At 41.3% G+C, this 25,721-nt stretch overlaps 1 protein-coding gene across 2 annotated transcripts in view; it reads right to left on the reverse strand.

Moving 5' to 3' along the window:
* Positions 1–25,721, reverse strand: part of LOC130183776 (dolichyl-diphosphooligosaccharide--protein glycosyltransferase subunit STT3B) — a 79,338-nt gene that overhangs the window by 17,861 nt on the left and 35,756 nt on the right. For both annotated transcript variants that reach the window (XM_056399460.1, XM_056399459.1), the window contains exons 3-7: positions 20,516–20,803; positions 12,322–12,387; positions 5,620–5,719; positions 3,979–4,077; positions 1,884–2,030 (exon numbers count right to left, since the gene is read on the reverse strand). In XM_056399460.1, the coding sequence (XP_056255435.1) occupies positions 1,884–2,030; positions 3,979–4,077; positions 5,620–5,719; positions 12,322–12,387; positions 20,516–20,803 (700 nt within the window). The remainder of the gene's footprint in view (positions 1–1,883; positions 2,031–3,978; positions 4,078–5,619; positions 5,720–12,321; positions 12,388–20,515; positions 20,804–25,721) is intronic.

The following is a 25,721-nucleotide window of genomic DNA, read 5'->3' on the forward strand; positions in this document are numbered from 1 at the left end:
GCAGTGTTTACATAATGCAGAGCGACAGAATGTCAGATTTTTGTTTAAGGCCAGTAAATAATCTGCCACAGTGATCAGGGCGAGAAAACCAATATATGATGTCAGGTAAAAACAGCCACATACTTTATTAAGGCTCATTACAGACTGCGGAAAAGGATTGCACACACTACCTAAGGGGATAAATGAGCTCCCTTCTTACACAGAAAACTGTATTAGCTTTCTTGGGACCAGTCTGAGTTAATACACCACTAGATAAGTGAAGCGAAGCCAGTGTAATGCTGTGGAAAGGAGTTAAAGGAGTTTTTGCTTTGTGTTTTCCATCTCTTGGTGCTATAAGAGCGTGTGTCCTTTAAATAAGTCGAGATGCTGAATTTGTCAATTTGTCACTTAAACAGGAAACAAATAAAATTAAGAAATAACAAAGAGGCAACATCTGAAAGTCCTGAAACCCTGAGGCATCCACTGTGGCCACAAGCCCAGGCAGAGCTGAAGATAATGGAGAAAAACATAAACAAGGACAAAGATCAACCAGCTGGTGGTGCACATCAGGGTTCAACCAGGCTAGTCAAAAAAAGAAAAAAAAAAACCCTCGACAGAGCACGATCCTCCACAAACACTCGACAGTTCTCAAACTTACAGAGCTGTTTGTTTGGATTTGTTTATCATTCCCCTTCCAGGTTTAATCTTCTGACAAACCAAGCACTGATTAGCAGCCCACTGGGGGAGGACTGGTGGTCAGGCCATTACAGGATAGTGTTTAAACAAACTAACTTTTGGCAAAAAGAAGAAAACAAAATCTAAAATGGCTGAAATCCCAGGTCTGGATCACCATCAAAATCCAGTCAACTGATCCTTGCACAAATGGCTATTTGTCCAGCAAATCTCAGTCAAATTCAGGATAATTTTTTACATATTTTGCTAATAAACAAACAAACAGATGGGGGTTAGATATTACCATCACCTATTTTATTATTGGAGTATAACACTCTTATTAGCCCATGATCCTACAGTAAGAAGACCAAGATAAAAATCCAGGACAGACTAGATTTGGGTTTAACAGTTTTTGTTGGCAGTAGTTCTGTTTAAATATTCACACATTATGATTGGAAGATGATCTGACAATGTATCACTGGGCCACTCAACTTTACCACACGACAGTGTCTCATACATATGCTGTTTTACTTGCTGCAAGTGATGCTAATTACTTACTAGCAGTGGGCAAATAATGGTTATTTTTATGGTTGTATTTTCAATTAACGTAGCTTAAACAGTGTCAGGAAACATTAAGAACATTAAGATGTTTTTTTGCCATAAATCAGAAAAGTTTGTCCATGTTTTTAGAAGGAAATGTTGTATAAATCCGGCTATGAATGAAGGTTTTTGCAAAGGGGTTTGTTCATATATCAGAGTATAGAAAGCATGCATTTTTATTGGAAACCAGCATTTGCAGAAACAATATCTAATATAAAGGAAATGACCATGTTCAGATCCAATAACATGCGAGAGAAAGTGCTCTACAATGACGCAATCCGACAAAGTGCAGTATTATAGATTTGTATTTCTCTCATTTTCTTCCCACTAGTCTGAAGGAAAACGTGATGGGAGCAAAAAAAGCACAAAATCTCAAAATTGACCAGTGCATGAAAAAATGATGTGTTTGCCTGCTTTGTTTCACCTTAAATTTGAGAAGCTGGAACCAGAGAATATTTGGAACATTTTTGCTTAATAACTGACTGAAATAAATAATTAATTATTGTTCTAATCAATTTTTAGATGATCAACAAATCAACAAAATGTATTTACTACACTCTCAAGGACAAAACACAAGACACTAAATGAAATGGTTTATAAACACTGCCTACATGTGAGCAGGACATACAGACCTGTGTATGTGAGATAGATCACGGTGAGGAAGACCACGCCGGCAGCCAGAGAGACTCCGAGGAAGAAAAGCGTCTGAAACTCCTGTCTGGTAAGCCTGTCCTTCAGGTACTGCAGGAAGGCATAGGCTTGGAGAAGTGCAAACACACCTGAGAAAAAGCCACAGTGAGAAGCAAAAGAATGAGCAAACATACAAAAGGAACTCACACAGAATATCTGAGGAGGGCCTGATTCATCCTGCCTCCTGCAGGGTACCAAGTGGGTTTTCGTGGCTAAGAAGTGCCGTTGTCAGTTTGGCAGGATTCTCAACAAAGCAGTTTGCGATAGCCCCTTTGGCTGTTCATTCAGATGTGAAAGACAAATACTGCGGGACAACATATTTCAAATGCATGAGACAGATTTGTGTAAATAAGCCGTTCTCTTTCCCTCGCCTTGTCTTTCTTTTTGCAGCCCCTTTGGTCACACGTCTTTCCTCCGTTCCATTGCTCTGTCACTTTTTCAGTGCCGTTTTCTCCAGTGCCTCTCTTTGTTTGCATGGTGAATTTGATCTAAAAAATTGAAAAGAGGCCTGGTTCCCCTGTTTCATCACCTCCTGTCCTTTTCAAACCTTGTGTGAAATCACCCGACTCCTCAGCTCACCCGTCACTGCACCGCTCACAGCAGGTTTTACCCATTTCCAAGGTTAAGCCCCAGCCTGACTCCTCAAGAGCCACCCTGGCACTAACACGCTTGTCACTCTATGCCACCCTGCCTGCCTGCCTGCCTCGGGGGCTGATATCACAACGGTACCGACAGGTCCATGGCTCTGTCACTCTCTTCCTGTCTCCCACTGAGCTCCCCGAATGCTACCAACAGATGTTCTGAACAGCTGCTACCCTGGCGACATAAAAACACACTCGCTCTTTGAGAGATAGAGAGAGAGGGGAGCCAAAAACAGAGAGAGGCAGAGATGATTTTTGGTAGTGCGTTCTTCAAAGCCTCTCATAATGCTGTTTGTGCTGTAGACACCCGGAAAAACAGGGCGCTTCAATGTAGTCTTCTGCAGTGTAAAGAGAATTCTCAAAAAAGGTTCCGCTCAGCTTCCTGAAGCTGCCAAGTCCTCTCCCAATCTGGATGTAAATGAACACAAGAGTCGTGCACATACATGCGCACCCTTCCATGCTGTCAGGCAGCAGATGGGCCCACTCCTGAGAGGCGAAACTGAACAAGCTTTAATAAACTCTCCACAAGCCAAAAATGAAAAGTACTTTAAGTGCTTAACCCATATGGATGGCATGTGAAGCTGCTTACTTATTTCTATTGGGCAAGTACTCCAGGAAGGTCCTGTGTTCATCTTCAGACAGAGCATGACTAACGGTGTCAGCACAAGGGGATTCAATCCCCGCTGCAGCCAAGCAATCCTAAAGTGTGTGCATCCTCGGCACTGTAAGGTGCTTTGGATAACAAAGCTTAAGTAAAGTCACACCTTTAATACATGAACTACTGTTGTCAGCCTGAACCCTTTCCCCCTGTGTTTTGTGGCATAAATTTGTTGGCAGGGTCATGGCAGGTTGGAAATAGATGCTATGCATTGTATCTTGTTTTTCTTTGTAGAAAAACCCAGACACACGGTTCGCTCAGTTACTTCATGTAACTTCAAATAGGATTTTTCATACAAACAATTTAACTGTAATTGAAGGAATTCATGATAAGTCTGTGTTTTAGTTTTTCTGGCCAGTTGTGTGTAGTTTAACACGCTGTGAACACAACACTGACATATTATCACCTAACTAAGATGATTTGATGTGTTAGCAAACAGCGGCCTGTCTAGACATTGAGTACATAAGACATTAGCATTCATTTGGAGTCGTGTTTCTGGTCACTTGAAGAATGCAAGTTCAATGTTCACGCTCTTACTCTTGAGGAAAGTATTTGGCAATTTAGCTGCTAAATACAGGATTGTTCACCAACCAGTTGCTTACTTTGTCTGCCAGTTGGTGCACGGCAGCTAACGCACAGTGAGAAAACATTGATGAGCGCGGTGAGAATAAACCAAAACAAAAAACAATAAGCTGAAAGACTCAGACACTCCAGGAGATAGAGGAGGGTGGGACTTACCGGCAGCAGCCATGTGCTCACTGGTCCTGATTGGCTGGAAGCCGACGAAAGGGATCTGCATTGACAGTACGAGACCCACAATGTAGAAAGTGCTGTATGCTGTGAAGAGACAAGAGACACACCAAACCAGATAAAAAATCAAACAATCAAAATAAACTATTGCTCTACTGAAAACCCTCTGTTCCTTTCCACCACTCAGGTTTTGGTCTCTCTATGGGAAATCAACCGCAAAAGTGGTATTTAAAGTCTATTGATTTTCACTGTTGCACCTCAGAGGGAGTAAATACAAAATACCTAATCCAATGTCATTTACTGAGAAAATGGGAGCTGGCTCGGCGCAGTGTGGCGGGGAGGCCTGGAGTGAGACGACGGTGCTGAGAACAGTGCAACTCCCACCTTTGTAGCTGGGGGAACCGATTCGCAGACGCACCAGCTTAATTAAGATTTCATACTCTTCCTGAAGAGTGCGCTTCGTTTTTGAAGTAGTTGTGACCGCCCTCAGCAATCTCTTTCTCACACATCTGCTATTGACTCAAGACAGAAAAAGAAGAATTGTGAGGGAACATAGACTGCGAGGCATTTTTATTAAACTAGGATTTTCTTTTTTCTCTGTATGTTCCTGCGTTGTGACTGAGAGACACCTGGCTCTGAAAAGAAGAGCTGGAAGGTGAAGAGAGGAGGGAAGGTGACAAGTATAGGAAGTGCTTGAAGATGTAATGTCTTTTCTGTCAACAGAATATGTCTACAAATATATTTCTCCATCTCTCGTTTGCTACCCAAAGGTGCAAGAGGTTGCTGGATGACGTTCAGGCTGCAGATATCCTTGAGGAACAGCGAAGGCGGAAGGAAATTTTCCACTTCGTCTAACAGCTCTGTATCGCCTAGTGGTCATTGTTGAAGAACCGTTTGGAGATAGAGCAGAGGTAGGTAAAAGCCTTCTCACTGTGAAGAGGCCATAATTCATTTTCAAAGCTCTCAAAGACTCTGCTTTGCAGTTACACTGAATACAACATATAATCATATGTAAATGATACTTGACACGGCATCATTTATCTTGACCACAACAGGAGTGCCTGTCGTGAGCTCAGGGCTAAGCTGACGACGGATGTGTGTGGATGGTGGAGAGTCTGAAGGATTGAGCGCGAGTTTTCTGAGCCAACGGGTAATGCGCCGGAGCTGCCACGTGCTCTCTGAAGCTGGGGTGCTCTGTGGAGTAACAAGCCTATCCTCTTCACCAGCGCTCTGAGGATAAAAACGAGGATAAGGTAACAGGTGGCTGCGTTTACTGTTAAGTGGTGTGTGGGTGTGCGGATGTCTGCACTGCTGATGATGGAATGCTTATGGAGGTGAGAGATGAGCACAGGCGTGACTGGGCATTTGAGCTTGTTTCAGGGTCAAATACTTGGGCAACAGTGTTGGGAGTCACATGAGGAGGACTGGCGTTTTCTCTGTTTACTGCAAACATTTCTATTCTAATGGGAACAGATCTGAAAACACTTTCCATGTCAGCTACTGTTTGTGGGGGAGTTTTAAACATCACGTCACACACTAAAAATTGACTGGTTTAATTGCTTGTGCCTTTGTGTGTGTGTGTGTGTGTGTGTGTGTGTGTGTGTGTGTGTGTGTGTGTGTGTATCTTACCGATGTAGACTCTTCTGCTGTAGCGTTGCATCAGCAGCAGCACAAACACATGCAGAGGAATCAGGTTGATTATGAACACATAGCCACCCCACGCCGACACCTAGAACACACACAAACACATACGTACAAATGGACATTATTCTTCATTTACAAAGAACTGAAAGGTCATATATGATCAATGATTCTTCAATTTGTTGTTCTGTATCAAATGAGCTAACCCTGCCGAGCGGGGGTTGTTGTCCTGGTAAAATTCTTCACATTAGCTTTGCAGCAAATGTGTGATTTTCCCTGGTGAAGGGAGCTTATCGAAACCCAGTCCAGTTGGAAGACACTGGGGGGCTATTTTACAAAAGCAGCAATCAGAAATCCAGGATTACAGAAAAAGCAAGGCTTGACCGAGTCTCGTCAATGCATCCTGGCTTTATACGTTTCACACTGGTCAAACCAGGATGAGGAGGTGCAACTAGGTGAAGCCAAGTGTAATTAACTTGGATAAATGCGCGTTCACAGCTTTCTTTAACAGACCACGAGGTTGATCACAGATTTCCTGACGCAAAAATGGAGAGGACGCACATCACACCCAGTGAGCCACAGCTACTGATGGAAACTTGTGAGGAAATAAAGTATATCATATAAAAAAACAGGAAACAAGTCTTCTGTAATAAAACAGCAAGAAAAAGCAAGGCAAACAATAGTGCACCGACTGAATGTTTAAGTACAGGTAGACCAATGTTCTCGGCTCATAAAGGAGCACTATGTCACTATGTCAAAGTTGTTGTTGTGCGTTGTTCGTTTTAGCTTTGATTGGTTTGTATGGAAACTAAAAATGAGAAAACTCTGCTGCCACGGTGCATTTGTGTGTAATCACAGGTTACTGTAGCTTGTGAACTCAGTACTGTATGCAGCTTGCCACCTCTGGCAATACTGAATGTGTTTAATGCAACAAAAACAGAATTCACACATACTACTATGGCTGCAGCTAACAATTATTTTCATTGCTGAATAGCCTGCCAATTACTCTCCCTATCGGTCAATTGATCAGCCTATGAAATGCCAAAAGACAGCGAAAAAATGCCCATTACAGTTTCTCAGAGCCCAAGGTCATATTTCTAAAAGTCTTGTCTTGTCTGACCAACAGTGCAAAAGCTGCGAATCCTCAGATTTGAGAAGGTTCAACCATCAAATGTTTAAAGTTTTTTTACTTCAAATTTGAGGCAATTAATCAATTATCAATATAGGTAATTCATTTTCTGTCAATTGGCTGGTTGACTAGGTGACTTACCACTGCAACACTAATATACAGCAGATAAACAAAAGTAAAAACTAAATGTGTAATATGTGACTATCGTATGACCTTGATTTGCAAACACAATTTTAACTGTAAAAAGGAAATCGATCCATACACCCAAAATGCCCTTCTTACATGCATGCAACTCTGCACAAAATCCCCTTCAACATGTTGACAAAAATCACTCAAGAAGGGAAGTAAAGACATCTTACTGCCTCCTGACTATTAGACACAAGCACACAGCTATAAAAACAGTGACGTATATAGAATCTATAAAAAAATAGGCAATCATACTTTGCATGTTAGATGTAAAATGTGAGCTGAACCAATAACTTTAAAAGCTCCACTAAAATTATTCTTCAACTGCTTTTGAGGTCCACTGAGTATCATAGCAGTGGATGTGGGGGCTATAAAACTACTCCACAAAAACATCACCAACAAATTTTCAATAGTCTGTACTTCACTACAGCAAAGGGCAAATGGAAACAGTGAGAGCACTAGAATGAAAGTCACAAGAGCATGGAGAAAGAGTAAACGAATAGAGAGAAAGCAAGAGTGTTCAGAAAGAGAGCAAGACAGAGCAAAAGAGAAAAGAGAGATATAAAGTCCTAGAGATTACTACTTTAGAGTAATTTTAGAGAGTAATACTTTATTTGCCACAGCTCGTCAGAAATCGCACCTCCTGAGTACGATGAAAAGAGCATTCATTACACTTATGCAATCACAGGAAAAACAAGAACATCATGTCTAATTGATGAAAACATTAATATGCTACATTAAGGCAGAGTGTGAAAGAAACCCCCTAAATAAGTTCCTTGCTGAATGGTTAGGTGCAATTATCTTTTGGCAGTCGCTTGCATCTGTTCTCGCAGATGGTGACAGTCAATTAGTAGCATGTGAACCGTAACTCGCATGAATACCAGAGATGACTTCAATTTAAGACACAGGGGCGGCTGATCGAGTCTGTGTAGCTCACTGCCTGGGAACTAATTGAAAACAAAACACTTGAAACACAGTGACGGAGGTTACCGGCTGCACAGCTTGACTAAATATAACGTACTGTATGCTAATATCTGTGTCTTGTAAGCATGCATGATATAGTTATGAAAACAGAGAATGGACAACAGGAGTAAAAGGAAGTATGGAGGAGTGCTTGAGAAATTGTTAATTATAAAAGTATGCCAAACACACCAGTTTTTCCTCAAGGTAAAACTAATGAACAAGCCTGTTGAAAATATCGATCCCTCTTAGTTAGACTCCCTGATATCACTGAGGTTCGTTATTGACTCAGAGAGTCAAAGTAACACAACATTATTTTTAAGGCTTGTTTTTTCGCATTTGGATACTTAGCTGGGTAAAAGCCAGTGAGACTCAATGCCATGTCAGGAGGATGAAAAACACTAACTGAAAATGGTCACTATATGCATTATAGTGTGAGGGCAGCCGAACGACTCAAAATGGAGATTACCACTAACTACTGTTGAGTTACTATTGTATAATATACAGTTTTGCAATGAGTTGGTGGTGCTGCTGGAGATAAAGTCAGGGAATCAGTCTTTAGGCTTTGTCCTCTGGGGACCATGACTGTCTGTGCAAAATTTCATTGTAATCCATCTAATAGAAATATTCCAGTCTGGACCAAAGTACAAACATTTCCTCCCCCAGGGCCATGCCACTAGCAAAGCTACAGATAAGATTCCCGGTCATAATTACCATTTAGATATTGGCCTGAACAGTATTCACAAGTCAGATCTGGTAAATACAATAATTTCGATATGATGTTAAGATGGCAGCAGCAAACTCTACAATGCACCCTAATTGCAGATTTACCTCTCCATTCTCCAGAATAAATGGTCACGCCAGCAGAGCGCACAATCAGCTGGAGGAAAAAACATTGGGAGAAACTGGCCATCTGGTCACATTAGAGGACCATGCAAAGATGAATGCCCATGACAAAAACCAAAGCTGTGTGAGTGTGTAAATGTAAGTATGTGTGTGTGTGTGTGTGTGTGTGTGTGTGTGTGTGTGTGTGTGTACGAACAAGTTCTATTGAATTATGGTTCTAACAGCCAGCTCTCTCTGTTCGGAGCAAAGTCAGAGCTGTTATCGCTCTCTGCATTTCATACTGGGCTTATCTGATGACCACGGGGCCACTCTCAAAAGTATATAGAGAACACAGCATGCAGCGGGGAGAAGGGGTTTAGTGTGCATGTGTGCGTGCACATGTTAATGTGTTTGCACAAGTGAAAGTGAAAATGAATGTTCCGTTTATGTGTGTGCTTCTTCATTAAATGCATCCTCTCTAATACCAACAGTGACTTTCTGGTTCATTAAAAAGACTTGAAGATGACTTAATGATCAAGGGTCAACAGAAGGGTTGTGGCTACAACACACACACTTTTTCTGAATCTAGATCACACTGGGTAGCAGGCCAGTACATTTATTAGTGTGTATGCCTGCATATGAGTCAGATGCTGATCGCTCCAGGGATAGACCTTGTGCAAAGGCCAGATTCCTGCTGGCTTTTTACTCTTACCACATTAATATCCTTCTCTAGTTATGAGCTGGAATGTTATCACTTACTTATAATGAAACAAGCCTATGAGTCCAAAGCCATGTTAATAGCTCTGTGAGGGATTGCTTTGAGCTAAATGCTAATGTCAGCATTCTAACATGCTCATAATGACAACGTCAACATGCTGATATTTAGCAGTCATTATGTTCCCCATGTCCCAATTATAGTTTACTGCATTGGCATGCTAATATCCATCAATAAGCACTCAGTACAACTGAGGCTGAGGATGACATTAGCTTTGCAGGTATTTGATCATAAACTCAAATATTGGGCAAACTGAAATATTAATCTGATGACAGCGCTACATGAAAGATTAAGGGATTTTATTACAATTGATGGGGGGTGGGGGTGGGGGGTCATGAATATCTGTACCAACATTTATCATAATCCATCCAATAATTGATGACATGACACAAAAAAAACACAAATGTCAGCCTCATAGCTAGAGAGTTACTTAGCAGGATAAGCAAAAACCCCTACCCGCTGCTAGCGTTACTAGTTTCCTAGCAAACCATCCAATAGTTGTTGAGATAATTCAGTCTGGATCAAACGGTTGGACTGACTAATAGGCCATTCCATTAGCATGACTAATAAATCAAACAAGGTGACATCTTTAAAACAATCACCCGAGGAGTCTTGTGTCCAGAACATTTAATCTGGCACAGGTTTCTGTGCTAGCGGGGACTATGAGGGTTTAGAGGGAAGAGTCAGCCAAAGCTTTGGGAATGATGAGCACAGTGCAGTTGATCCATGCATCTGCTTTTGCTCTGTCCTGTGTTTTTTTTTTTTCCGTCCCTTCCACCCTCACCCTCTTTATGCTCACCCCTGGAGGGATGAAAGGAGGATATTGCACAGCTCCCCAACTGGTTCCAGTGGCTCCTGTCCATCACTGGGTCCTACTGCTCTGATCCTCTTCTTAATCTCGTCCTTCTCTGTCCTCTCTCCTTTGATTATGCCAATATCCAGGCGGGGGTCTCTCCCTCTCTGTCTCTATATCTGCCTTATGAGTGTCACACTTGATTAAGCCTCATGGGGAAATGGAGCCTTGGCTATATCCTGCTTAAATTGACAGCATAAGGTGATGGGGTGGTAAAAAAAAAAAAAAAAAAACAGTCGGGTGGGTCAACAAGTTTATGCGGCACTTTGTGTGCAGGACCGAAGGGAGACAGCGGGATTGGAGAGGTGGTGGTGTTGATGGTGACACACAAGCCTAGTTTGTTACTCCCCTGCTAGAGGACTCATCTGCAACAGTGGGTGGGCGGCAGAAAAAGTACAGAGGAACATCATTGAGGAGAGGGAGAGAGAGGGTGCGAAGCAGAGAAAGTAGTGATGATGAGAGGGAAGAATGAAGATTCATGGTCCCATTGCTTCCGACTAGGACAGAGGGGAAGTCACACTTCTGTCTTATCATTCTGTATTTCTCCCCATCTCTGTCCCCTCTATCCTTCTCTCCCCTTATCTGTCCACAGCTCTCTCTCCATTCCTTTGTCTCCAATCTGTGTTTTGTCTCCTATTCTATTCATCTTTCCATAGTTCCTCTCTCCCCTGCTCCTGTCTCTGCAATCCTCTCTGCCTCCCTCGGATGCTGTGGCCCAGTGTGATCGATGAAGCTGGATTTCAGTAATCTGTTTCATTTGACATCTATCTCAGTGCTGGCCACAGAGATTTAGCCTGGAATGGGCAAGGAGCTGGAGCTTTTCATGGGCACTCCCGCTCTCTCACACACACATGCAAACAATCTGTCGCTGAGGCAGTGTGCCTGGATCGCCTTTTTATCTCATCAACCCCCCGATGAGCTTGTGCCTGGATTCATAAATAATGCAGAAACCACTGCCTACACTGCTCCATGCATTGGCATGTCCACACTAGACTGATGACAGTCACTCCACCGGCAGGGTTTAGTTATGAATTAGAACTAGCACCACAGACACAAAGTGAGATTTGTTGAGAAACATGCATTTCAATTCCACTTTACACCCATGGGCAAAGTTTTGAACTCCTGTGTTTATTCGTTTTGCATTTTAACTAAGAAGAATCACAGAATGCCTTGTTGCCTGTGAAGAGTGATTGTTTATGGCAACCATGCATGATATCAAATAAATAAAACAAGAAATGGTAAAAGGATTTGTCAACAGCCACAATCAATAGTCTGAATCAGACACAGAATTGATCAAAACTATATCATCCCAGGGCTTCATCAAACCATGGTATTCATTATCAATTCACCTGTTTCTTATTTTCTCAATGAATTGTTTAGTCTGAAAAGATGACATCCTCAAATGTTTTGTTTTGTTTTGACCAACAGCCCCAAACATAAAAGATATTTAATTTACAGTGATATAAAATATAACATATCAGAATATTCTCACAAATGATAAACTGGGTAATGTTTAACATTTGCACTTGAAAAATGACTTCCAACAGTTAATTGATTATCAAAATAGACGCAGATTTTTTTTCATTCGATAGACAAATCAAATGCTACTCAGTAGATCTCAATTGGTGAATGAGTGAATCACATAATTTGTCCCGAAGAGCAACTGGTTGTGCATCAGTGGAACAGAAACCCAAAACATAAACATCAGACATTCACATCAAATACATTGTGAGGTGTGTAAAAGCACAGTACACATTTTAAAAGAATTTAAACATGATTATTTAACTAGGTTAAATATGAACGAATAAATATATAAAATCACAAAATATTTCAAATTTGCCTGAAAGATGGCAGAGGGGATTTAATATTACAATTCCCATTGATTAAAAAAGGGATGATATCAAGTCCAATCAGTAAGTAGCCAGTGTGTTTCCAGTATGGTTGAGTGTGAACTTTTCTTACCATGTAGAAATAGGAGAGACAGCAGCCAATAGTCCAGAATACTGAGCCTGTCTTCACTGATTTCACCTAAGAGAGAGAAAGAGAGAGCAGACAATGATACAGAAGTCACACTAGTATGTCGGCCATGTGTTCTGCAACATCAAAGAAGACATGTGGACCCTCAGTTTGTGCTTCAGGGACACTAGAAACTAAAGCACCACCTAAAATCTGGGCAGAGCGCAGGCCGTCTTCTCCACTAAAGGTTAACTATTTGTTTTATGGTCCCCCCCCTGCTATTGAAACATGATAGTCCCAGTAAAAGTTTTGTTTACACTGGGATTCATTGGATTTAAGAGTAAGTTAAGACGTGGGTTTTGAAACTGTAATTTAAAAAGAAAATGTGCAAAACCAACTTGCAGACTTGTAAATTGAGAAGTAATTTAATGATCACAGTTAAACGATCATAGTAGATACGTAGCAGCTAGCTGTGGTGAGAGAGAGGATGAGAGGAGACCAGTTTAGAGTAGACCACCGGCAAAATCTTGTAAACAAGTTCTCCTTCCCCGCCACCGGCTGATAAAGAATGCAAGTGCACACATTAACATTTAAAAACACACTCAGATAATAACTATAATTACCACCTTACGGTTATATGCCTCCATCATCTAGTCCAGTTAATTATTGTGTAAAATTTTGAGTCATAGCCAAAAATGTGTTTTAATTGGTCACAGTGACCTTGACCTGTAACCTTTTACCACCAAAATATACTTGTTTATATAAGAGATCTGCTGATGAGGGGCAATCAATGATTGGTGGACCAAGGTGGTCTCGCCAAACCTGAATACCAAGCAGACAGACCCTGGATCAACCAACAATCAATCAGCTGCACAGATAGACACATGCACGACATCACAGCTTCATACTGTAGATGCATGCAGATATGGCTTGACACAAAAATAAACTGTCCTCAAGCAGAGCTTTCCCTGTGTGTTGAGGTAGGCTGCAGTAAGTAGGTCGTGTGATGACCTGATTATCATTCTGTCCTATAAGAAGGTGGAACTTCTGTTTATGGAAGAAGGACGAGACGTTTTAGGGCTTTGTTGCTCTGTTGGGGTTGGGGTAAGAGGACTAAAGCCCCATTCAGATGAGATTTATTTCTCTGGGACAGACGGGATGATTTTAATATTACATGTGCTGGTCATTGAGTTTAATCCCATCCAGGGCACATATGTATGATTTTTCACCCCACACTGCAGTAATGATTACAGCCAGTATTTACCCACTGTTATTTGATGAACTCGCTGGTCTGTTAGTTTAAGTCCAGTCTGGAGAGACGTCAGTCAAAAGCAGGAGTTGACTTTACGACACCTAGAACCAAAAAAGCTAATCAAATGGGCTCCTGTCGTGTCACGTTAAAAGTGATTCTGTCTTTGCTGGTCTGACGTTGGTAAAGGCGAATTAGTGCACTAGCTAAATGTATTTAATAGTTTCAGTCCCTTTCTTTCTGTGAAATCATAGTGTGAGCAACATTCAGAAGACATACTGTACCGTACAACTGCCTGTTTTAATAATTAAATTACACGTTGGTGATAATAGACATGGTTGTACGGACACATATTATTGTCTATTACAGAATCAGTTTGTGTAGTTTGCCAGAGGCTAAAAACAATTGTTACCATAAGGATTGAAAATACACAATATTACTTTCCAAATCACTCTTTTCGTATCTGACCTACACTACAACAGTTCTGCAATAAGTCCTCCTTTGTGAAGGTTATAATGTTCAGATTTTGTTGAAGCTGTTTTAGAGAGGTGTTGATTTACATATCACATTCACATATTGGGTCACAGTGACCTTGAACTTTCAAGGTGACCTTGAACTTTCAAGGTCACCAAAATCTAATCAGCTCAGCCATGAGTTTAAGTGTACATTTGTGCCAAGTTTGAAGGGTTTTCCTAAAGGCGTCAGAGATATCGCGTTCACGAGAATGAGATGGATGGACGGACAGACAACCTGAAAACATGATGTGTTAGCTTTTGCCGACGCTGAGGCATGTAAAACTGAACATTATGACCGCCATAATTGTAGGATTTATTGCTAGGCTGTTGTATTAGACCGAATTAGTTTTAGGTAGGTGTAACCTGGCAACAGAGTCGACACTGCAAAAAGCACAGTAACCAAAACACTTTCCCCATGAGTGAAAATAAGCGTGATGACAAGTGGAGAACAACAGTTAAGGTCCGAACTGCTTTGTTCTCCTCAGACAATATTCAGATTGAAGCTGGGGCAAAGATAACATACAGCCTTGTGTTGTCCATTCAGTGCATGTACGAGCCATGTTCAACTGGTGCCTCAACCTCCTCTTCCAACTATGCTCCCAGCCGCCACTCCTTTTGTGAAGACACACAAGTCACAGTGTGATACCAGTCCAGCTAATTAAATGTGAGCTGGGAGAAAGAGTGGAATTACTGTTACAACAATGTAGGCATGGTGCATGGGGTTAGAGCAAAAGGAGGGAGGCAGTGCAACTCTGTGTGTGTGTGTGTGTGTGTGTGTGTGTGTGTGTGTGTGTGTGTGTGTGTATTCATGTTACTAAGAGCTATGGTGTTAAAAAGAGCAGCTCTCCTGGGTTTGAGAGGATTCAATTATAGATTATGGGAGGGTGTGCAAGTGTGTGTGTGTGTTGGGGGGGGGGGGGGGGGTAAACACAGATTAAGCGACTGGAGTTGAATGGGTTATTAGCGGATAAAATGAAAGACTCGGATAATGAAGATTGGGCTGAGACTTGAGAGAACGGCTCTGTGTGTTTTTGCCATGTAGAGGAGAGGACGGGTATAAAGAGACGAGGAAGAGAGTGGAAGAAATGAATGAGCAATAACGAGATACAGGAAGAGACACCAACACGGGATGAACAAGACGGAAGAAGAGGAGAAAGAAGGGGTAGAAAGCAATACACAGCAAGAGCAAAACAATGGCAGGGACAAAAGAAGACAAAGACAATTAAAGAGAGATGAGATGGTAGAAAGACAGAGAGGAGGAAAGGAAAACACAAAGACAAATGTGGGTAAATGGGACTGATAATGGGAAGCAGTGGTGCATGGCCAGGATGATTGTTTTTCAGGGCCCTTGCCAAATAGAACGGAGGACGTGAGAGGTGGTTGGTGAGTGGAGGGGGGATTTTTTTTTTCTTTCCCAATGGCACTGCTCTGCTGATGACACATCACCTTAAGAGGCGGTGATGGCTACCGCAAGGAACACCTGCCTCACCTGGAGATGTATTGTCCATACCCATAAGATGACAAGAAGTCGTTAACGCAGAGACAAACACATTCCTAACACACCCTAACACACATTTCCTGGTGAGAGACAAATAATTATAGGAAAAAATTGTAGGAAAAAATTCATTGGAGGAGGTTCAGGCTGTAAAGTTAAGGATGAAGGCTCTCGTTAACATTTAAAAGTGCCTAATGTCCTTTTAGAGGTTCTGCAGCACTTTCTGTGAAAAATAGAAAACCTATTTAATAAAGAAACCTCACATGAATACCTAAAAAGGCTAATAAATATAACAATTATTAGGCCTATTATTGATATGATTTGGGCACCATGGCAAATCTGGCCAGGATGGACCGAGTCTGTTCCTGTCGAGGGCAGCTAGTGTGGACATTTTAGTGATAAATGTCACATTTAATGTTGTGTTTTATTATTTAAACCTTTTACCTTCTGATCAAGTTGCAACTAAGGCTGGATTAGGACAAAAATAAATTTGTAAATAAATAGATTTTCTTATTGAAAGCTTTTTTTATTCGAATAATCCAATATCAATTCTTAAAGTCCTGACACTATTTGCTCAAAGCCTCTACCGTTGCCATGGCGATGAACATCCAAATCAGTATTCAAATGCTGCGTTTTTCTAATATTATTATATAGGCATTACCACAAAATTCCCAAATAGCTCATGAAATAAAATATAGTAATGTAATATCATTCGTAATGGGTCAATAATCATTACTAGTTATTCTTAGACAATTGACATCTCAATGTAATGCCAAAGGAAACAAATATATCACAAACCTACAACGAGTTTGGCAAATCACCTGAACACCAGTAACAGCTTAGAAGGCTTGCAACTGCAAAACATTTTTTCCATCATGGCTGATATTAGTGCAACCTGCATGCTAATACAGTATAATGCTGACGTCCGATTTTCGTCCTTGCATCATTCCTGGACTTCAAGGATTGTATGATGACACTTCTTGCATTTCCCTCTGTTTTAATCAAATTTTCACTATGTGCTCTTTCCTGACCTTCAAGATTAAATGTGTTGAGGATGAACACCATGTCCGTGAAATGTATTTTATGATAAGGAATCTGTGGACAAACAGTGACATATAGTACAATTCAGGTTCTGTTTGTTTTGCGTTTGTATATCCCTGCATATGAAAGATTGTATGTTTGTGTGCATAGAGTTGCCAAATATGTTTTATCTCCCAAATATGCACAGTATGTTTGAGAATGTAAATTCTCCCAGTGGGTGACACTATCAACTGTTTGGTTTCACTCTGCTGTGCCAGTACACAGACACTGAGCCAGTTGTGTTGTATCGGGACTTAAACTGTAGACACAACAGGCGTGCTCAGCCAGCCACCTGGACACTAAACTGCAGGTCATTGCCAGATCAGTGACAGTGAGTGAGTTCACCAAAGGGCCACAGAGCTGTCTGCGAGCATACTTGAGCCTGGTGAGTCATACTACCTTGAAACCACATGTAGAGGTGCATCCATGCACGATTTGACAAAGTGACATAAACTGGGATGGCTGAATCCTTGGATGGATAAAAGACCCCATCCAACCCGGCAGCAACTGTACTGCCAAGCTTGTTACGCTGTGACAAACAGCAGTGAGGCATGGCATGACGAAATACTGCATCACTACTTCTACCTGGATGAAAGCCTCCACTAACATGTAACGTGTCTTTACACTCGAGCATAGACGGAGATCAACGCCTTGAAGGTAAAATAGAAATTGGACAAATAGCCTTATAGCTACTATTACCACTCACCGACTGCCTGTGGCATGCATAATCAAAGCTCATCTCTGTTCACTTAGTGAACCGCCCTAGGATGATCAGTTCGAGTACCAGTTTTCCTGCTCACCAACCTATCTAACATAGAGCTCCACTGCCATTCAGCAGATAAACCATAAGGAGGACATCTGTGTCTGAGTGGGACTTTTCCATTGAGAATTCAAACGACACAGTTAAACAATATATGTAAATAGAAACTATAAACTGCAAATTTAAATTGGAAATGGAAAACAAAGAGACATGAGGGGGTGAAAAAACTGCAGATAAAAAGTGAAATATAAAATATTCATGCTGCCTCACACTTCCAACTTGAGTTCCAACACTTATTTTTGCAACTACCATATGCAGATTAAGCAGCATTCACAACAACTGTATGTTTCACTTAAAGTCTCTTCTAACAGAGACATCTTTATGCAAGTACAGGCGATATGAACAACATCAAGTGATAACCCTGATTTCCATGTCCACTCATTAAATGCCTGTGATGATCAGGAAAACATGTCATTGCATTTGTTGTGTGGATAGTTTAGGCTTAACAGTAGCCTGAATCTGCAACTGTGTGCAGTGCTGTAATTGACTCACCAAACTATCAGCTAAGACGGAACATTTATCCTGAATGCTGATGTGCACCGTTGTATGGCCTCCAAATACAGATCTGCATAAATGTAGGACTCCTGTGGATCTTGCACTGTTTTGAGCAGTGAGGGTGTTTTGTAACAGCTGCAGGCGGTCACGTTTGAACACCGTGGGTATAATGACAAAATAATCAAGCTAGTTTAAATGAAACTTTTTTTTATTTGTCTGCATTATTTACGCAGCTCTTGTACGCTTGATGTCAACCAGTATCGAATGATACATCTCCCTACAATACACAGCTACAGTTGGTCAATAGTAGACATGTGGCTTATTTGCATGAGTCTCCTCTGGTTGCACTGCGGCATCCTATCATGTAGTGATCTTTTCTAGATAATACCAAAGCTTTCAAGCTACAAAAAAAACAAACAAAATGCGATGTCTTCTGCCAAAGTAAACTGAACAGCAGGTGCAATGCAGAGGCACAGAGAAGCTTTAGCAAGGAGTAAACCAATGAAAGCGCCATGTGATTGGTACTTGAATCGCTTCTGTCATTTCTGCTCTAACGGTTTGAGTAATATATGCTTAAAGCTAGAGATAAAGGCTAATGGCAGCGTTAACTATGCAGCATAAAAACTGTCAAAATCATGCTTACATTTACAGCCAAGCAATAAGGATAAATAATTTCAAGTTGGAAAGGCATTCTCTCACTGTTGTATGTATGTTCGGGAGAAGGCTTTGCAGATGGGGGCGGCTTGTGTAGGTTCATGATGATAAATAAGCCCTGCGCAAGACGCTACTTGAAAATAATTTCCTTCCAATCAATTTCGTCTTTTGTTGGATCTCTTTTACACTGATAAAATCCCACAATATTAAATCTGGACTCCCTTGAAAATAGCTGCCATATTCATTTGACACCTTTTCTGGCACAGGTTAACTGCAGGTGTGAAATTCATTCATAGCGATGATGAGTGTAATTGCTTCACTGTAACCTGTTACTGTTATCTTCTATCACTGCAGTCTACAGGAACAGGAGGCAATTTTGTTAATAGAAAGTCACTTTACAGACTCAATAAGATGACATGATACTGTATAAATAAGAAGTATGCCCGCTGGGTTCTAATGACAGGCAGTAATATTTATGCATTTAAAGTATCTGCAGTTTTCCTCCAGCAATTCTCTATAGCCTCAGCAGCAGAGCCTTGACTGTTATATTCACATGTATTGGCCACATCTATTCATTATTACAGTGTGCTTTTCATAACAGAGCACAAATGCTAGAAATTCACGACTTTCAAGTGTAGAGTACTTGGTGTGCTGAAAGTATTGTCAGCATAGAGCGAACTCTAAACATCTATTGCTGCCTTTACATTCAATTCTACTTTTGATAAAGCAGCTACATCTTTTCTGCAGTGAAATTTTTAATACACAGTATATGTAGTGAAGTGATCTTAATCTGTTGATGTTACATAAGAAACAGACTTTACAATCTCAACCCATCTCGTTAATGTCTCGAGAAACCTGGTTTACGAGAAAGAGCTGATTACTTCCATTTTATTCTCAGTATTGAAGTAAAAAATAAAGCATGTATCACTGAGGGGATACAGCTCAATACACAATGAAAAAAATCCTCAACATTTGTCAAGGTCAAATTCAAGAACAAGGAAGAAAGGAATGCTGACAAAATTGTTTGTAAAGCAGAGTTCTTCTATTTTTTTTTCTCTCACACACACACACACACACACACACAGACACCATGTACTCATAGTATGGTAGCTGCAGGGCTGTAAGGCAGCTGCTGATGCAACAGAAGAGTGGACAGACTGAGGTAAAGTGAAAAGTCTGTTTCAGACATCTTTCAGCTTGAAAAGCCGCTTCTTTCTACCAAGACCATTTCAAAAAATTCTTAGCACAAGTCGTTCCTGCAAACATCCAAGCAATATTCAAAAATAACCTTTTCTCCTCAAGTGAATGACTTTGTTGAACAAGGTTGAACTGGACAAATTATGTTTTAAGCAGGGAAGGAAAAGAAAAATTCTAACAAACAAAATAAATCTGAACTTGGTGAAAACAGTGATGCTGCAAATTTACCAAGGTCAGTTGCCCTGTAGTGTATTCTTAAAGGTCATCTTATTGTGAAGTTTTCAGAGTGCAGCATGCCGTTTCCTGGGCTCCACATGGTTGGTGTGCCTTTCAAAGCTCTGGATAAATAATTCAACATCCAAGGCCCAGTAACATTTGAAAACAGGACTACTTTTCTAGCTTCATGAAGCATGTCCCCTGTAAAGTAACAAAGGACTCTGCATGCCTGACTGAGGCTGATAGTTTGACTTTTTTTTTTTTTTTTTGAGCTAAAGCAGATTTAAAACCTGAGTGACCATGATCGTTATTCTGATTCATTACAAAGACGTTTAAACTGTCACTTCAATATAATGGCAACAAAACATGGTATTAGGGGTCTACATTCACAGTGCAATTATATTTGCCTATATTACATTTCCATGCACAGTAAGATTCTTCCTTATTGCACCTTTCCATCAAGTGAGAAGTGTACGTACCCAGAGGTAGTAAGTGAACTGTAGGGCGAAGATGGCGATGCCCTCATTGTCGAAAGAGCCTGCGACAGAGCGGGAGATATAGCCAGGGACGATGGCAATGAAGCAGGCCGCCAGCAGACCTGCACCCTGGTTCCACAGCTCCCTTGTCAGCAGGAAGGTGGAGATGGCGGTCAGACCGCTGAACACCGGTGCCAGAAAGACACACACATCACGGATGTGGACAGTAATGTGGAGCAGGTTGAGCACGTAGTGGATGAGGCCGGCAGTCACCATTAACCCTGGGTATACCTGAGCGAGGGCAGAAGAGAGAGAGGTTGTGACTGGAAGTAAGGGGAACCTGAAAGTGGGAGAGATTGCATGTCAGACAAGAACAATGGTGGGTGAGGGACACAGACAGTGTACCACGAAAAAGGTAGCAAGAGGAAAAAGGTGGAGCTATTTTCAGCCATGATAGGAACATGGGTCTGTGGATGGAATGTCGCTCTGTTGGTCGATTTGTCGGTGTAGTTGGTTGGTGTTCATCAACACGGAAGCCACAGTGGGCACAGAATGCCATGACTTCTTTCCTTATAATTTTATGTCTACCTGCATCTCATTTAGCGGTAACAGGCACTACCTAGTGGCACAACCTAGTACTAAATCACACTACAATACATTTTATGAAAGCAAATACTCGAATTTTAGAATCCAGAACTGGCACATTTGGCATTTTTTGCTTGCGTAATGGATGAATCCATTATAAAAAAACTGTTGTCAGGTATGGTATTCTTCAACATGAAGTTATAATTAATTAAACCCTCCACTCAATTGAAGATGGGGTCTGAGTAGGTGATGCCTCGTGGCCCTGTCTCGCCTATACATGAGAGCGGATCCAATTAGGGCCATGTGGAGTACACTGGCTGTCTGAGGTAAAAAAGCAAAGCTATGTTAATGTGTGAGTGATGTCCCTGATGTGTTGCCGCAGTCCACGCACTTTGCCTTGCCGTTAATAAACTCAGGTCTTCGCATCTCTAATTAGCCAGTGCCTAGGAGACCTGAGCTTCTTCACCCAATCTACTTCAATGAAAATCAACCATGTCTTGCCTCTTGGCTCTGAGGATTGGACTCAGTCTAATGGAGCAGTATCCTGCCATTTATAAAACCACTCTTGTAATTATTAGCCATTTTGAACTTGGTGGTAGGGCCACAGTCACCAAAATGTTAGAGAGACGATTGAGATTATTCATCATAGAAAAGTCCATTTTGCATTGAGGTTTGGCTTGATAGATACAAATCTACGTCCACAACTTATCAACATAATTCTACGTTGATAACTCACGTTAGTGAAGCCTTCCTTCCTTATCTATGGCTCAGGAGAAAGAGCAGTGGACAGTTGTCCTCTGACGGAGGGAGGATGTAGAAAAAGGGAAATAAAAAAGGCAGAGGGCAGCTGGACTGGTCCAGGCAGAAAGGCACTCAACTGTCACATACACTGATATCGGCTCATCTGTCTTCCGAATGGTGTGACCCATCTGAGTGCTTAGAGACTTAATGCTATCATACACAATTAATGAGGACTGACAGCATGATTGTGAATAAAAAAGGGGGGGTGGCGGTAAGGATAAAGGAGGAATAAAGGTGAGAAACAACAGCGAGTCATTAGAGAAAGGCAGAGGCAGAGAATAGAGGAGAGACGATGAAAGATAGAGAGACGAGTGAAAGGCGGTGTTAAACAAAGTGCAGGCGGGTAAAAAGGTTGAATGTAACAGACAAGAGTCTCGGTCACTGCTCTCACATCGAGCAAAGGTGGTTTTATGAATTCCACCTGCAGCTGGAGGGGTCACAGACCACACAGCATGAAAAAAAGGAGACTGAAACTGGTAAAATGTCAAGACAGGTAAAAACAAAAAGGGAACAGGAGTTTGTAATTCATTAATTATTTTAAGTTTTCTAAACAAAGGCCTTAGGTTGCGACTGCATTACGGGCCGTGAAACAGACTGTGTCAATCTGAAATGAACTCAGCACTTGTCCACACCCCTGCATCTTTTAAAAGCATAGGCTTGATGCAAAAGAGAGCTCTCACACATTCATTTTATGATTTCGAATGCAGTGTGCAATGCATTGTCTAGCTCAGTCATGCAAACAAGTGGAAATTTGACTATTAGCCTACACTTTAAATAGGGGAGTGGCTTTCTGTTACTTCAGAAATGCCATCATGGCGCCTCTGAGCAAGGCATCGAATTGTTCTGGCAATCTGTCTCACCCAAGCCTGTCATCGAATGATACATCAGGTAAAAGCCTGGAACTGACATGAATCCATCAGTGAGCCTCTGCAGTAGCTCAGTCAGATCTCCTCTATGCATCAGTTCCTGGATCCTTCTCTATTTTGAATAGATTTGCATGTTATAGGGAGACATTTGCATTCAGTATGGCCAACAGAATGACCCACCCACCTGCTAATCAAAGGCCAGTCAACCTCATACAGCATAAAGTGACTTTCCATCTGGCACTAAACTTTTTCCAAGTGCACTGTGGGCTACAGCAGACCTATCCTCTAAAAGGCTAAGAGTGGCGAGATTCTATATTTTTCTTGTTGTCAGCTAATCCCATATAAAGTCCAAAACAACAATGCATTAGTCTGGCTCTCGATACTTTGACTTCCCTACCCTTTCTGTGGCTGTCAGCCTCGAGCCCATTTGTTGCTATTTAGGATATAAATCTTAAAAAAACTGTCATAAATATATAGTTTCACTTTTAAAAAGCCACAGTAGTTTCCCAAAACAGCTGAGCACTGTGGTTTTTAGCAAACGTTACTCAAATGGGAGTAAATAGTTCATTTATTAAGGACTATTTTCTGCTGCTTTCAATACACATTTGGAATATTTACGATTGAAATGCATTTGAGATCGACTCAAAATTAACCAGAATGCTCATGGTCATGATGAGAAAGGAACATGTCACCCATTACAATGGTGGGGTTCATTGAAATGTTATAATAGTTTCTGTACAATAAAGGAGATCTATGGCACAGAGAAATAAGCTTACACACACAATACCCAACTTAAATTCACTGTTCGTTTTGGCTTATAGTGGGATATATTGACAAGAAAAAAAAAAAAATATCCCCTGACTTAACCTTTGTCGAAACCTTCCCAGTCTGACACCACAGCCATTCTGCCGCAGTGCATCTTTTGGGACAGTTGAATTACTTCAGTTAAGTGACACGTAACACAAATCATTTGTTCCAGTAGACTGTGCGTCCGCTGAATCGAACGTATCCCAACAGTATCATCCTTCAGCATCCAGAATCAGACATTTTTTTTAAATGTCAAATAAAATCGATGTAGAGTTACTTGTCTTGGTGGCACTGGTGTGGAAACATTCATCCGCTGACACTGCTCAAAATAATAACACATGTTGCAAGGACAACATGACCTCCATAATTGCTTTGTAATTGCTAAGAGACAGTGCAAGACATACCCTGGCCAAGAGAATCACTCCACAAATTATACCCACTGAAATCGCTCTACTCACACCCTTTGTAACTGCTCAGTTTAATACTTCCAAGACAAGGACAACAGAAATCACACTGGCTAGACATCATATGTACTTTTACTTTAATGTACGTCTGGTTTAAAAGGCATATTTTAGAAATTGTATATTGTTTAATTGTGTGTTTTTCATAAAAAGTATAGTATTGAACTGGTTTTTGCCTAGCTCTCTGGGATCAAAGCAACGTTTCAGTCTTTAAAGAGAGGACCATAAAAATTCTGAAAAAAATGTTAGACCTTATGGCAGATCGTGGATGTTCAGCGCAACAGAGTTACTGTTCATAGAGGGAAACAATCAACAGATAGAAACCAGTTCTGCTAGGAAGAAACATAATACACTACACTCACTCTCACCACAGCACCTATTTTTCTTCCTACCCAATACAAAACCCAAGCTGTGGCACAGTGTAAGCTCTCATATGGCTTTTATTTGCATATTGGTCTAACCTGAGGGTAGTCCGCTGAGCAAATTAAAATATTTAAAGTAACACTCAACTGGAAAATTAAATTAACTTTTTAACAGAACTAAATTTGAGCTTAGAAGAGCTTTCTAAATTTCTATACAAAAAGCACCTGGACTTGCATCTTGAAGATGTTTCATCTCTCATGCAAAATTATTTTCAATCTTTGTGACCAGGATGAATGAATCTTCACAGGCTTAAAAAGAGATCTGCACAGCTCATCATCATCTGCTTCGCATGAACCATGTGTAAAGTACTCTGCAGTCATTTGTTGTTTTTTACTCATACATTCATGAATTGCCAATACAGATTTCCAGAGGAAGGATGTGAGCTGTGTGTGCTTATTTGTATGCAGATGACATGTGTTGTGCAGCCCAGGAATCTTGCAAATGTCATGAAAATTAACTTAAAACTGTACGCCCTCCAATTCTGATTACCATTCTAATCATAACTTTCAGCTCCCACCCTGTGGGTACAAGGCCTAACCCAAGTATCCATGCACTGTAACAGAACCGGCACATCCATTATTATAAGCCAGCCTTGTCATATGCAATTACCAGTAGCTGATGATAATTGCTTATGACGGATGAATGCTGATGGATGGGTTTTGGATTCCAATGCCTTGGGTCTCCTGTTCAGCAGTGAATATTGTATTCAAACATCAGCATGTAGCGTAGCTACATCTCCGACCCTGCACCATCTGCTTGGTGCTGTAATGAAAACCACATCTGATACCAATGTACAGCATTAACATGCCTTGCTGTCTCAACTGTGCCGAGGAACTCTCCAATCAGCCTGCAGCCTGAGTTTACACAACACAGAAACAGGGAGAGAGAAAGAAGTCATGCTACAGGCATCAAGTGCCAAACTCTATCCCACCCTCTCAGCTGGACCCAATAATGGAAACATGTTGGGAGACATTTCCACATTTATCTGGCACAGAGGACCTGGATTATGTAGTCCTGATGCATCATTAGCTAGTGCAATTATTGCTCAGAGTGCAGCCCTGGTGGGTCTGTGAAGCTTGGTTGAGAGAAAAGAAGGCAGGTGTGGTTGTTAAAGAGAAGAGGGAGATGGATAGGCCAGAGGTATTTTACTCACACAGGCCTCACTGCTCACGATGCAGGGCTGAGAAGATGAGGTTGGGGGGAAGAGATGCACAGAGGAGGCGAGGCAGGGAAATGGGAGATAAATTGCGTGGAATCGGCACGTTG

This window comes from Seriola aureovittata, chromosome 16 (genome assembly GCF_021018895.1).
Source record: "Seriola aureovittata isolate HTS-2021-v1 ecotype China chromosome 16, ASM2101889v1, whole genome shotgun sequence".
Taxonomy (NCBI): Eukaryota; Metazoa; Chordata; class Actinopteri; order Carangiformes; family Carangidae; genus Seriola; species Seriola aureovittata.